Raw genomic sequence first — 15812 nt, 5'->3', positions numbered from 1 at the left:
TAAGGTGCTGATGGCAGTGGAACAACAACAAAAAAAAGACTTTTCCCCTTAAGCTAAATCACCAAAATATTTCTGCTTCTACTTGAAAATGAATGTAATTTTGGAGAGAAAGTAATTAAGAGATGATTGGAAAAAATAGTCAAGGTTGGCAAACTTTGTGTCTTTCACTTAGTTGATTAAAGATGGCTAATTGGTATCAAATACATGCAGATGTTTATCTGATATTACAAAACTGTGACTTTAATTAGGATATCCCTTGCCCCAAGATGCTGAAATCAAAATAAAGTTGGTTTTAAATAGCCCCAACATCTTCTACTTATTCATTATCGAGCATATATTTTAAAGTCTCTCACTCAAGATCATTAAATTGGTAAAAGATAGAGTTATCTCCTTCTAACATCAGATCACATGCATTTCTATGTATCATCTGTATCCTATATGTGTAGAGGTAGTGGACCAATTTAATCAGCTTATTAGATAATAATATTACACAGTAAATAGTGCTCATGTAAATTAGTCTAAGGCTCTTAAATGACAAGAGAATTAATATTGTGTTGTTTTGTTGATCAACTTTCTTGCCTTTGAAAATACCCTTTTCTGAATGACATCATGCCCAGTTGGAGTAATTAAAGCTATCTGATGAGGGAATTTAGAAGTTGAAAGGGATGACTGTAATTGATCCTGATTCAATCCTATTACAGCTTTTTATAGTTTAAGCTCTAGAGAAAGCAAACTCCTTGTCAAGACTTTATTTTACAGATTCCTTTGTGTGTACTATGTTTTCTGGTCTCTATTTTCCCTTTTAATTTTTTTTTCCTGTAGTAAATAATGAGCTGCCGCCTGAAATCCGGCTTGCCAGTGGTCAGCTAATGGGTGATGACCTGTCCCTCCTTACTGCAGGAGAGCTGTCACCTTATATCAGTGACCCAGCGCTGAAGCTATTCCAGTGTGCTGTTTGCAACAAATTCACCTCTGACAGCCTGGAGGCCCTAAGTGTACATGTGAGCAGTGAACGCTCTCTCCCTGAAGAGGAGTGGAGGGCTGTAATTGGAGACATCTACCAGTGCAAGCTCTGTAACTACAACACTCAGCTCAAAGCCAACTTTCAGCTTCACTGCAAGACTGACAAACATATGCAGAAATATCAACTGGTGGCTCACATTAAAGAAGGGGGCAAAACGAATGAGTGGAGGCTGAAGTGTATCGCCATTGGCAACCCAGTTCACCTAAAATGTAACGCCTGTGACTACTACACCAACAGTGTGGATAAATTGCGCTTACATACCACCAATCACAGGCACGAGGCAGCCCTGAAACTATACAAGGTAAGCAGTGACATCCATTTCAGTTGGCACAAAGTAGAGAAGGAAATTAACTGTTTCAGAGCTTGCAGCACAAACCTTCAAGAAAAGAACAAATTAAAGGATGGAGTAACATATTTTTCTGGTTAACAGTACTAAAATCATACTTCTTAGTCATGGTATATGGGACTTGGAGAGTCTGTTCAAGAGAACTATTTTATGTCCAATTACGTGTGTTTCTTTAGTACCAATTGGATCTTTAGCTTCTCAAGATAAAATGGCTTTTCCATACAGTTCCATAGATGGCAGGATTTATATGTCTTCCCACCCCCCCCCCACCCCCCTTTTTTTTTTTCAAACAGCAACTTTGTTAGCTAGATATTTATTGACTGAGAGAAGGTGGGGAGGGGTAGAGTAGAGAGGAAAATCCATGTCCCGAGTCGGGAAAGACATCATCTTTTGGCATATGAGCCTGTTGACAAACATAATCTATCAAAACATGACTGTTCTCCTCCGTGTTCACAGTAACACAGAGTAAACATACTCTTACAGAGCATTATTAGAAAGTGTTCAAAAGTAAACACTGTCATCATTTCGCATGCCTCTGTCCCAAGCTAGTGATGCTGTTTTTTCTTCTGCAGACGTTAAAGGGTGTGGTGTCGATAAATGTGTTCAGAGAATGGCAAATATATTTTTATCTTTACTGGAAAAGACTATGCAGATGTGATAAATATGTGCAAGTGATGAACACCATTTATTACACAACTTGTCATGACTTTTTCCAAACCCTAATTACTGGGTAATTTATTCTCTGCAGTGTGTTTACTGGATTGGCTTGATTGTCTTGGTTCATATACAAATGTAACACATCCATTTCCATGATGAATAACTTTGTAACTTATTAAAAACTTCTTTTGTCTAGAGGATATTAAAATTCAGGAAATATTGCAAACCATTAGTCATTGTAACAAGCTCTAAATATGATTACAAAATCCATTTTGCAAGTGTTACCTATTGATTTATACTAGAAATCAGTGATAACTAAACTACCAGGAGTCAACTACTGATTACAGTACCTATGTTTTTTCAAATCGTATTTTTAAAATGAACATAGAAAAGGGACAAACTGCGGATTTCTACTCTAGTTATAAACATTCCTAATTTTGTTGGTTTAGTGTTATTTTCAAGATTAGTTTTAATTTTTTTTTATTTCAGTTTGAAGTTTTATTAGAGGTTGAAATACTACACATGAAGGCACAGACGTAGTGTCTGAATTTGTATTGTCTTTCCTTGAATGTCAGTGCTTTACAGATCAGGAATAAAAGTGTATGACTTAGTTATAGCATTTGGGGGGAAGAAGGCCCCAGTATACAATAGAAGTTTTCCAAGCTTATGATATTAAAAATGAAATATCAAGGAGGAATTGTATTATAGTTCGATGTTTTGGTTAGTTGATGAGCATTTGGTTGTAAATGTCTTTCTATTGCTAGTTCAAAGTATTAAAACTTCTAGAATACCTAGGAGAAGAAAAATATTAATTTTGTAGAAATAATAGCTCTAGGCCCTGGGAGTCATATAGAATATTCATGAACTGTGTTTACACTCAAGCAGCTAGCTCCTCTAACAATTAAGTTAGCATGCTTGGCATGTAGGATAGAAATGTATAAAATTTTCCATTTTATTAATATCATATGGAAGCATGAAGAATAGCAGAATGATGTTGTTTTCTTTCTTTTTTATTCCTTAAAAAATATAAAGGTATCTTACTTGGATAGAATAATAGAATGTCAGAGTTGGAAGGGACCTCTGATATCAGGCTAGACTAACCCCCTCATTTTAGAGGGGAGCAAAGAGTTGTTTACAGACATTTGGCCATTCTTTGTGGAAGTTGCCTTCGTCTTTCACTGCAGGAACAGGTTGCTATTGTCTTTGAATGTTGAAGGGCTAAAGAGGATAACTGTTTGCAAGCATAAGTTTTAAAACTATTAGGGAAATTAGAGCCTATCAGGTGAGAAAAAGAACCATTTACTTTTAGCCAAATATTTCTTTCTCTAAATATTGCAAAGTGAAAAGAAAAATTGGTCTTGCTCCTTCTGGATTATTCATTTTGTTATGATTTTTAAAAATGTCTGTCCTTTTACTGCATCATTTAAGTACAACTTGTGATATGGTGATACTAGTTAAGATGGCAGGGGAGGGGAAAATAGTCTTATTTTGGGTGAATACAGTTTCAGTTGTGGCTTTTTAGGGAAAAAATAAACCTTATATTCGGACTATTAGAATTTTGTATTAGAAAATTAATCCATAATTTTTGTAATATCCAAATAAGAAGTATTTAATAACTATTAGTAAAGAGAGAAAAATTTCTCCACAGGAACTAAGTACATTTCCATTTGTCAAGAAAAAAAGTTGGATTTTTTTCCAGGTTTAGAAAGTTTCAGTGTTACCGATGATGCTGTACATATCATTATAACTATCTCTCTGTCCCTACCCTGCACACATTCATACATCCCTACCTACCTACGCCATTTTAGGGATGCCATTTCCCACTGTAATTTGTTCTCCTTTTGAATGATGGAAGCTCTGTGTGGCAGCCAGACATGAAGTCGTTGTCAAGCTAAAGCAAGGACAATAGAAACAGCAAGCTTAGATGCCTTGTGTCCAAAAATAGAATTGGTTGATAAGTAATACTAATTAATTTTAATTGAGAAAATCTGTACAATAATATCAAGGAAAGCAATAATTTGTAAAAGAAGATATTAAAATTAAACTTAAACTTGTTTCAGAGTTTCTGATTTGATGATTTAGAATTATATTAGAATTTGAGTGCTAAGTTCACAAAATTTTACATACAAAATTAGCTAATTATTTAGATTTTAAAGCAAAAGATTGAGAATCATTATTTACCAAAGAAAAATACTGAGCTATGAGTAAACTTCTTTACTTCTTCTCTTATTGACAATATATTGATTTGAGAACACTATAAAGACTATAATTTGTCAGTTCAATTTGAATAGATCACCTCTCCTGTTCTCCAACTGAAGTGGTATTACCTAAAAGAAGTGTGTGACCTAATTCTAGTTGAAGGAGGTTAAAGGTTAAAGGTTAGTCCTAAAGCATCATCTGCCTAGCTGCTTAACTTTAAAATGATCAATTTAATGAAAATCTGTTTTACAGATGGTGTTTTAATGTCTTTGGCAGGATTTAGCAGCTTAAACATTAGACGCATGCTAGTAAAAATTATTTCTTTATTTGACCAGAAAAACACCTTTTCTTTTATGTTTAAGGTAAAAGGCATGTGGGATATGGTATTTTGGCAAAGGACCCAGAGGCAGAAAGTGTTGATGATTTTTCCATATGGGCTGAAAAACAGAATACCTTTATGTCTGTTGCTAACGATGACAGAAAAAAAAAAAACAAGCATGGCTGTATTCAGTTTTTGGCAATAATATTTTACTTTGAATTTACTTATTTATCTTTTTTTTAAACGGAAAAGCAATTTTGGTCAAAAGCTTCCTTAAGAAGAAAAAAAATCTTTCATTTTATGGTAGAACTTTTTGAAGTACAAAGAACTATACTTTTCTAATTTAAAAATACAAAACCACCTACATGAGCTTTCCTCTAGTAAAGCTAATATGAAACAAAGTTGAATAATGAAACAAAACTTATACAAAAGGACCTGAGAGACACTTTAGTTTCCATTTTAATTTTTTCATGAATATATGTAAAGTAAAATTGATAAATACCAAGTATAAAAATATAGCCTGCTTCATTAGTAAGCCTATTCTGTATTTAGGAATTTGTTAAGCCTTAAATACAGGAGTGTTTTCTACTTAATAGTTTTTTAAACTTGGTTTCATTTGTCCAATGGCAAACAGAAGCATATTGATACTGTGTCTGTTAATTGTCCCATCTTTGTTTCTCCCATGGTCCCTAGCAGAGTGACCTTCACATTAGCCAGCATCCAAATATTTGATTAATGAATAAACCAATAAGTAAAAATGTTTTCCCACAAATGAAATCTTCTATTTTATTACAATAATTATGTACTCTATACATCATGAATCATCACAAACACATTTTGAAAGAGCACAATAAAAAGCCTAACAAACACAATTCTAGATAGTTTACCTAAAAGAACAAAGGAGGCTTTTGCAATATTTTACAGGTTAGATTTAGAGTCCAGCCTTCTGTCAGTTGGGGTCAAGAATTTTCATGGTCAGCTGGTGAGTCTTCCTTTCTATGCAGGAAATGCAAGTACCAGGCAAAACCTGCTCTTTGACTGGATCTATACTATTTTTTAAAGTGAAGTGTCCACAGATTTTCTCCTTCAAAATAAAAAGTTAGTTATAGTACACTACCCCCATTCCTCTTACTCCCCCCCTTTTTTCCCCATTTGCCAGAAGTGAAGTAGACTAGTCTGTCTGGATTCCATAATGCTGTTTGCATATTTGTATTTTAAATCAGCTGGGAATAGTGAATGTATAGATTGTCTCTATCATGAGCAAAGAAGCCCAAGTGGGATTTAGTCCTCAGGTAACTTTACAGTGAAACATTCCCCCAAGGAACATTTTGGGGATTTTCTTATTATCTATGGTATAGATGAAAGAACTAGGGTTAAGAACTAGAAATCAAGGTCCAGGAGAGAATGAGAAGAGGTGTGGAGAAAGAATGTGAGAAAGGAAATCAAAGTGGAACAATTAACTCCAACTGCCTTATTTGCTTTTTCTCATTTGAGACAATGATAACCTGATCAGTTTGGAATTAATAGGGAGTCACAAGTATTTTCATTTCAATAGGCTTATGTCTAACTTTGTAATTCAAAATCAAATATACCAGATATGTGCCATTCCAATTATTGAACTGTCATTGTCCCCGTATGATGGCAAAAGAGGTCAAGAGATTGTGTGGTACGTATTTGCATAAAAATCATTCTGCAGAAGGAAATTGGAATATGTCTGTGCATCTAAGAAACCAAAAACATGTTTCACTTAATCTTATTCCAGTCATTTGTTTAGATGAAGAAAGCTGTTTTCAGAGATAAACAAAAGTTATTCTCTGTTGCTAAACACTGACCTGACTCTGGAAATTATTGCCATTTTTTTTATTAGTTTCAGATTTATGTTCATTTCAAGGTTGAAGTGTAGTATGAAATTTAATTCCAGCATCTGGATTTTAAAAAAAAGAAATTGTAATACAAATTATTCTATTGTATTATTATGAACAAATAAGAAGAGAGTTGAAATAATATTTTGTAGCATGGAACGATATGTATAGGCCTAATACTTATATATAAGTGTACAGATCAAATAGTTATTTGGCTAATAGCAATTTATACATTATTATTTTTCCCCAAATCATATCATAATTGATTAATTCTGACCCTTGTATATACTTTTGTTTTTTAACTAAAGTTCTTGCTATGCCATGCTCTTATAAAATAAAACAGCTAATTCAGTAGAGGTACTGTTTTTTTCAAATGGGAGGAAGTATATCTTGTTGTATGCTGAGGTGCTGTTTATTAATGTTCATTTATTCAACACCCATTTCTTCAGTGCTTTCCATATATGAGGCACTGTGCTAGGCACTTGAGACACAAAGACAAAAGCAGTCTTTGCAAGAATGTAAAATATTACACTGGGAAGAATTAGTCTTAATGGTAGAGAAGTAAACATAAAACATATACAAAGTAATGGGGCCAGGGGTAAGGTCCACCACCAACTGAGGGGAACCAGGAAAGGATCCTTATAAAGAGATGGCACTTGAGTTTGACCTTGAAGGAAGCTGGCAATTCTAATAGGTAAGAAAGGATCAGGAAGATCATACCTGTCACAGGGAGCTGTATTTGCAAAGGTTTAGAAGTGAGAGATAGACTCTTTTGAAAGAGGAACAATAAATACACCAGTCTGGGTAAAGCATATATGTGTAGGAAGGTGAATACACCTGGAAAGGTAGTTTGAAGCCAGATTATAATAGACTTTTGAAGTTAAAAAGTGAAGTTTGCATTTTGTCTTGGAGGCAAGAAGGGGCCACTGGAGCTTCTTGAACAGGGGGATGAAATGGTCAGTCTATGTGGAGGATGGATCAAAATACGGGAGATAATTCAGGGAGAAATACTAACCATAAAGTTATTGCAGAAGTACAAGTTAGAGTTAGAGATGATGTGGACTTAGTTAGGGTGCTGGGTGACAATGTGAATGGAGTACGAATGGGTGAATGTGAGAGATACATGGTTGGTAAAATTCACAAGATGGCACTGATTAAATATAGCATATGAGGGATAATGAATAATCAGTGTTAACTACTGGGCTGAGAAATTGGGTGACTAGAAGGATACTGGTATGTAGAAATGGGCAAGCTTAGAAGTTTGAAAAGAAAAGTTTTGTTGGCACAGGATCACGAAGAATTTTGTTTTTATTGGTAGAGAAATGTGTCTTTAAACAGACATATGTGGGTTTTTGCACATACATATAGGTGTGTATTAAAGCTTATACTAGACTTAGACGACCTACTCTTCCCAGTTCAGAGTGGCAATAAAACTGATGTTTAGTGTTAAAATGTTGATCTAAGCCCTTTGTCACATTGTAAAGCCAGGTGAAGTTTGTCATTTGAATACTGCCTTCTCTCATGTCCCGTTGGCACTCTTTCATCTCCTAAGGCATCCATTGTCCCTAAATTACTTACTGATTTTCCAAAAGATTCTTTCTCTTCCCTCATTATGGTATCTGTTTCAGAACTGCCCTCATCAAATGTCTCAAGATGCTTTCTTTTCCTTTTCATTCCTTATTTCTTCAGTTAGGATGTGTGATTAATGCAATCATAGAGTAAAATGTGACTGATTTATAGGTTTACTATAGGTTTACTCCTTCTTTGGAGTTAAGGACTTAATTTCTTTAATAAAATATGTCAGTCAAGATCACTTTCCAACTTATCTATTATTATGGGAAAAGAATATACAAATGACACAGTCTAGTAATTTGCCTTACCTATTCTCCCAATATTCCTAACAAATAAATACTGTAAGTAAGCAATTTGTCATCTTCCTTTTTTTGTTGCCAAATCTGTAATTTCTTTTTCTACAGTATTTTCACCTACTTCCTGTTCTCTCCACTCCCATAACCACCACCCTAGGTTGGGTTTTTTTTTTTTTGTCACTTGGGCTATTGCCATAGAATTTACATTGGTCTCTCTCTGTCCTAGCTTTCTCCAACACCATCCTTCACACAGCTACCAACGCGATTCTCTTTTTAAAAACAAACAAATAAACAAAACAACAACAGAAACAAAAAACCTCTTACCTTCTATCTTGGAATTGATATTAAACATTGGTTCCAAAACCGAAGAGTAGTAAGAGCTAAATAACTGGGGTTAAGTAACTTGCCCAGGTCATGATTCTCCTAAAAGGTAGTACTGACCATGTAACTCAACAAACTCCAATGGCTCTTAATTACCTCTGGAATTCCAAACAATATCATCTATTTTGACAATTGAGGTTCTTCATAACTTCAAAACTTGGCTGCTTCCTATTTTTCCATTCTTGTAACACATTTTTCCTCTCTACATTATAATCCATCTCTATTTGTTGTTATACACAATATTCCATCTCTCTTAGTCTTTATACTGGTTATCCTTTATGGCCTTGCTTGCATAAAGGACAACCTGCCCCCCAGCCTTAAACTCTTGGTGTCCTTTAGTACTTGACTCAAGCACCATCTTTTGCAGTAATCCTCTCCTGGTCCTCCCTGTGTTGTAGTACAATGCTCTCTAAATTTACCTTCTATCGCTTTTGTATTTATCATCTATGTACTGGCTGATGTAGATGTTGCCTCCCTCATGAGCTCCTAGAGAGTGGAGATTGTTTTAGCCTTACTTTTTATCCTCTCTACTTAACATAGTGCCTGGTATGGTGTGGTTATTCAGTTGTGTCTGAATCTTGGTGACCTCATGGACCATGACACTCCAATATAGTCATCTAAGGATTTTCTTGGCAAATGATACTGGAATACTTTGACACTTCCAGGCAAATAGGTTTAGTGATGCCCAGAGTCACACCTCTAGTAAGTGTCTGAGACCAGAAATGAACTCAAGTCTTCCTGATTTTTGCCCAGTTTCTATCCATTGAACCATCTAGCTGCCTGGCACATAATCAGTACTTAATAAATGCTTATTGATTGATTGATTGATTGGCTGACTGCACTCCCCTCCCCCAACACTAGAAATCACTTTATGTCTATTGTTTAGGGAATGTAATTTTAATCAATCAATTAATTAATCAACTAAGTAATTTATTTTTTTTACCATTTACATTGTTGTAAGATAAATTAATAAGATGTTTAAGATAAGTTGTTTGGGAGGCTTAGCAAGCAGGGCTGGAGAATTCTAAATGGAATGTGGAAGCAGGAAGTGTTGCTTCTCTCTCTGAGATGGACTCCATGGTGGCTGGGGACAAGTTGTAACTGACCCCCTGGGAGACCTCAGAGGAAGTGGAATTTGTATCCTAATATCCTGGTATCCAGAAAGAAGAAAGTCATCTGCCTGTGGGAAGTTAGGTTGAGACTATAAAACCTAACCTGGGTTGCTGGTCAGCTCAGGTTGGTTTAGCTCCCTGATTTCCCCAACTGAAGGAGTACTGGCTGAAGACCTGGGAAAGCTGTATCATCGCTGGATTTTGACAGGACTCAGCAGTGAGGATCCCACTTTCATTCCTGATCTCCATTGTGCCCTGCTCTGCTATAGTATAGTATAGTCCATCTAAGTTTTCCAGAGTTATATAATACATATTGTCTCCTTCCCTTTTTCCCTCCCACTCCTGGAGCTGACAAGCAGTTCAGTCTGAGTTATACATGCATCATCATGCAAAGCCTAAGAGGGAATGTAACTTTAAAGACAGCAATTCTGTTACCAGAATTCATAAAACACTTTGTGTACACACCTTCCTATTGATGACATTTGGGGAACAGAGGCAAACAGCTATCAGAAACTAATTACCTCAGTTGTCTGGTTTGTAATTCCACTTTTGGTCAGGGGGAGTGAATCACTCACTCCTTGTTATTACAAATGGGTGCAGTGATGTTGTGCAGTGATGCAATTCAGTCATATGTTAACCAGGCCTAATGCTGATGAAAGGGTCTTGGCCCAGAGTGGAGTGAGGAGGAGCTGGTATGTGCAGAGCGACCACGAACCTGCTTCCATAACAGCTGGTTTCTCTGGGCTCTACTCTACAGGCTTCACATCAAGTTCATTTTCAGGCTGAGCCCACACTCAAGCAGAAGGCTGAGTGAAGTAGAGATTTAGAGGACTCACATTGTGGGAATTGTCAGAATAATTCAGGTCAAAGTAGGAGTAAACAGATTTTATGCAGCAAAGTGAATGACTAATTAAAGGTAGAAGAATAATAGCCATTTCATGACCCCATATACAAAATTAGGAGGTCAATGGGGGCTGCCTCAGGAGTTAGTGGGTTCCTCCTCACTTAGAGATCTTCAGACAAAGAGAAGGTATTCTACAATGAAGATTCATTTTTGTTACAGATTAAATGGCTGCTGATAGCCCAATTCTTATTGTCATTAATATAGTGTAGACGGGACCACTCTCTTGAACGATTCTTGGAGAGTATTTTGCTAAATTCTCTAGGGGGAGACTTGTTGTTTCTCCTCTATTATTGGAATTATGAGCTTAGGACCATTGTTGGAAGTAGAAGGGGACAAAATAGTATACATGATAAAAATAAGACATCTATAGGCCATCTCAAAATTGAGGTAGTGCATTGAGAAAAGAAATAAATTTGGAACTAAGAGATTTTGAGTTCAAATGCTGGTTTTACTCCTTAATACCTATTTTACTTATTATATTTGATCTTGGGCTAATCAGGCAGATTCGTTGGGCCTCATTTTTTTTTCTGTAAAATGAAAATGTTGGACTCAACAGATTTAGAGCAGGGACATAAGGTTTAGATAAAAACACTTCAAACACTAGAAGATCACTACATATTCTTTCCCTACCCTCTAAGGTGAATATTGGTCATTTTGTATACTTTTGTACATTTTCATGCATGTACATTTTATACATCTCGTATATTTCTTATATTGTACATGAGAAACCAAAGAGAAGTGAAATTATTTGTCTATTACAAATGAGCTCCAAAGTCTCTTCTAGCTTGGAGTTTATGAGACTGATCTTTACAAATCATTTCTTCTCCAAGTTTTGATCAAATAAATTCAATTTAGACCAGTTTCACTGATTTGAGTTCAGAATGATTATCATTGATTATTTCAATGATGAAACACACACACAACACACACACACACATACTCCACTTCTGTATTTTGTTCTATTGTCACACCATATAGAAAGACCACACTAACCAATTTGCTTTAAAGATAGAATAGAAAAGCATTTGTAAATTCATCTGAAAAATAAAGAAATAAAAGGATAGAAGTTGCAAAGGTAGGTATAAGATAAATACAAGGGAAAAGAGTTCCTGACATGTTGAATATTGACCACAAGTGGAATCTCAAAGTAGTGGAGAGGTACTGTTTTGTTTTGTTTTTTCTCACTGAAGGTCTTTATCTAAGGCTTAGCCTTTGTCAATGTTGTAGAGAGGAGTCCTTTTCAATATGGGCTAGACTAAATGAACTCAGGTTCCTTTCAAAACTATGTATGATTCTGATCTGTGTTATGTAGAGGTAGGGGCTACATCTTGGAGGCAAGGACCAAATCTTTACTAAATTTGTACTTCTTTCAATATCTTATATTGCAGTCTTCATATAGAAGGCACTTACTACCAGATTATTAATTTAAGTACCACAAAAATGAAATCCTATGACATGTTATAATTCCTATTTTAAAGTTATTTTGTATATTAGTGGTTTGTGCATTTTGCAACACAGTAGACTTTTGTCAAATTAGAAGTCTTAGGTACATACAGAATATGGATGAGAGTGAAAAGGGAAAAAAGTACAACAAAGAAGAAGAAGAAAGATCAAGGAATGCAAAAAGATAAAAGAAAAATATGTTAATTCCCTACCACTCCTTTTTTACCCCTCAATTTAACCCTAGTAAATTCTGCCACTACTTACTACCTAGATTGCTTCCTAGTTGTTAGTCTTACACCCTAAGTTCCTGAGTACAATCAGGAAATAAATAACTTTCTATCTTATGTGTTCTTTAGTGCCTTATTTCGTGGGAAATAAGGGTTAAGGAGATCTTTAAAGCTCCTCAGATGTAAACAAAAATAAAGGCAGATTGGAAGCCAGGGTGGGAAGACTCTGTTGTTGGTCTCACCAATATTTAAATTAACCTCAAATTATGAGCAGGTTTTTCACCTTAAAAAGTTGGCTTAGCTTGTAATTTTTAAAAGATGTTAGCCCAAAAGATTGAATTGGGCCTTATCTGAATAGGATCAGTCATCCTTATATGTGAAATGTTGCATTCAGAGTTAGTCACATGTGATTTCAAGTGCATGTGGAACCATCCCCATTAAAAATGTTATGTCCTTTAATGCTTGAACTGTTTTTAGTGATTCACTCTTCTGTATCAATGATTATAATCATCATCATCACCATTATCTCTTTTTCTGCCTTCTTAAAATGTACAAATTTCAGGAAGAAATAATACCTTAAGTACCTAACATTTTCCTGTTGATGAGTTTTTAAGATTCTTTTCTTTGGTAACTGCATAGTTTGGCAACATTGGATACCTGGGGGAGGAATAAAAGGAGTGGAGAAACATTTTTAACATATGATTTAATCAACTTATGAAATAGTACAAAAGAAAGAATAGTTTTTCCAAAGCATCCCAAAAGACTGTCAGTTCCTTGAGAATGGGAATTTTTTTTTTGCCCTTCTTTGTAGTACCTAAGATACACCGCATAATGCCTGACACAAAATAAGAGCGTATTGACATGATTTGACTTGATTTAGACCTTTAAAGTAGCCTATGTAATGAAAAGAGCATAGTGACTTATCTAGACAAATACATTCCTTTGCATCAAAACTTTTAAAAAATGTTTGGTATGTTCATGGCATGAAATAATGGAACATTTACTTCTCCCAACTCTTCAGCTATTCTACACTTGAACATGAAGGAGGTTTCATTGCTTTTTCAGAGGCTTCTAGCCTCTACTTGAAGACCTTCAGTGATGGAGAACACACTGCCTCATGAGGAAGTGTCTTCTTTCATATATCTCTGATTGTTAGGAAATTTTTCCTTTTTATGAACCCAAAATCTGTAGCTCTATCATGACCACCCATTGCTTCTAGGTCTTCCTCTGGGAACAGAACATATTTGTTTTTCCAGAAAATATCCTTTCAAATGCTTGAGGAACATTAACATGTCCCAAATTGTCTTCTTCAAGTCAAATACCCCTGTTCCTTCAACTAATCAGTATATGGTATGTTTTAGTTCAGCCTATCACATGAAATAATATATGTAAAGTACATAGTATAGAGCCTGGCACAAAGTAGGTACTGAAGAAATGCTTTTTCCCTTCCCCCTTTAGTTCTCTTTAATGTTCTTTTCACTGACTTCTGGCCTTGCTAAAATATAGTCAACAAGAGCTTGTTGTGGCTGTTGTACTTCTGTTGGCAAACTTCAAGATGGTGCCAGTCATGTCATGCAATTGAAATTCATATTCAGTTTAAAGTCCTCTACAGCCTCCAGTTCTTTTTATTTTTTCATGAACTTCTATCTAGCCTTTTCCAGCCTGTAACTGGGCAGTTAAAAACACACACATAAAAATACGAGATCTTACATTTATCTCTTCGGGTTCCTGTCATCAGTAGTTTGTCAAAAATATTTTGTAATTGAATCATATTCTGTGATAAAAACAATGCTAGTTATCTTCCCAGCTTTGTTTCATCCACATATTTGATATGTACTCTATTGATAATTTTTAAAATTTCAATTCATTTATTTGTTTGATACATTAAAATATCCAGGTATTTTAATATATTTTAATATTTTCTCCCTCTTTCCCTTCCTCTCTACCCTTTAGAGAAGGCATCATTTGACATAGATATATTTATATATAAAATTATGATATCTAGCTTATTTCTATTTATCAGTTCTTTCTCTGGAGGCGGACACATGCAAGTCATTCTTCAAACAATATTTCTGTTGCCGTATACAATGTTCTCTTGGTTCTGTACTTTTCACTCTTCGTAATTTCATACAGGTCTTTCTATGTTTTTAAAAAAAGTTAACCCACACATCATTTCTTAATTTTGTCCATTTATGTGTAAAATACACATGCTTATGTATAAGTATATATATGGATATATCCATAAATACATATGATTTTAAAATGATCTCTTTTGAGTTTTTATTATTCTATTCTGTCAAGAACATTTCTAATCCTTATTCTATGATCCTATATCTTTGTTATCTTCTTAGCTTTGGGACATCCACCTATTTGATATGAATTTCAGCTATTCTTTCATCTATTAAACAAACAAACAAATAAGCATTGAATAAAGCAAGTACGAGGCAGAGGGGAAAGTCCCTTGGCACTCTAGGAGAGAGTCCAATTTGTTTAAAATAAATAGATATTATCATTCATGCCATAGATTTTCATTTTGCCTCCTGGTGTATACATCAAGTGTTTTTTTTCTGAAACACAAGTATTTAATCCAGTAGCAATGAATATTCAAGTACATTAGATGAATAATATATATATGTACAAATATATCTATACACATACACCTACCTGTATGTATGTGTATAGATATGTCTAAAAAAATTTCCTAATAGACTAACCTAACAATTCTATTAAAACAGCAACAAAATGAGGTTAATACAGTATGACTAGATTTTGGTGATTCTATGTTGCTTTATAGTAATATTGATGCTCCTTCAAAGTTCTCAAAAACCGTGCCTTTTCTCTCTCTCTGTGTGTGTGTGTGTGTGTGTGTGTGTGTGTGTGTGTGTGTGTGTATGTGTGTGTGTGTGTATTTTTTTTTTTTTTTAGAAATTGGAGTAATGCTCACTGGCCCCCAATTTAAAGTCTACTTTATTTTTGCCTTTTTGAAAACAGGCATAGGAGCAGCTATGTGGCTTAATGAAAAGAGAGCTAGGCCTGGAGATGGGAGGTCCTGGGTTCAAATTTGACCTAAGACACTTCCTAGCTATGTGGTCCTGGGCAAGTCACTTAAACCTAATTGCCTAGCCCTTAGTGCTCTTCTGCCTTGAAACCAATACTTGCTATTGATTCCAAGACAGAAAGTAAGTAGGTTTTTTTTTCGTGAAAAGAAAAGAAAACAGGGATTACATTTGCTAATCTATAGCTTTATAAAATCTTCTTCTATTCTTGAAAATTTTTCAGAAATCACCAGCAGTGGTTGGGAAATCAGGTTTAAAATTCTTTCATTTCTCTGAGATTCAGGTTTTCTGGCTTTAGTAACTTTAATTCATAATGGGCAGCTAAATGCTCTTGTGAGCCTATTTAACTTGATTCTCAATTCTCCATTAAACATTTTTCTTCTGTATTTCTCAATATGAAGATTATTCTTGTTA

The 15812-nt window shown here is 34.9% G+C and overlaps 1 protein-coding gene across 1 annotated transcript in view; it reads left to right on the top strand.

Annotated features, from left to right (window-relative positions):
* ZFHX4 (zinc finger homeobox 4) overlaps positions 1-15812 on the top strand; it is a 204880-nt gene that overhangs the window by 2785 nt on the left and 186283 nt on the right. Inside the window, exon 2 of the mRNA XM_044665825.1 lies at positions 823-1325. Within this exon, the coding sequence (XP_044521760.1) occupies positions 823-1325 (503 nt within the window). The remainder of the gene's footprint in view (positions 1-822; positions 1326-15812) is intronic.

This window comes from Gracilinanus agilis, chromosome 1 (assembly GCF_016433145.1).
Source record: "Gracilinanus agilis isolate LMUSP501 chromosome 1, AgileGrace, whole genome shotgun sequence".
Classification (NCBI taxonomy): domain Eukaryota; kingdom Metazoa; phylum Chordata; class Mammalia; order Didelphimorphia; family Didelphidae; genus Gracilinanus; species Gracilinanus agilis.
This window is presented reverse-complemented; position numbering and strand designations above follow the sequence as displayed.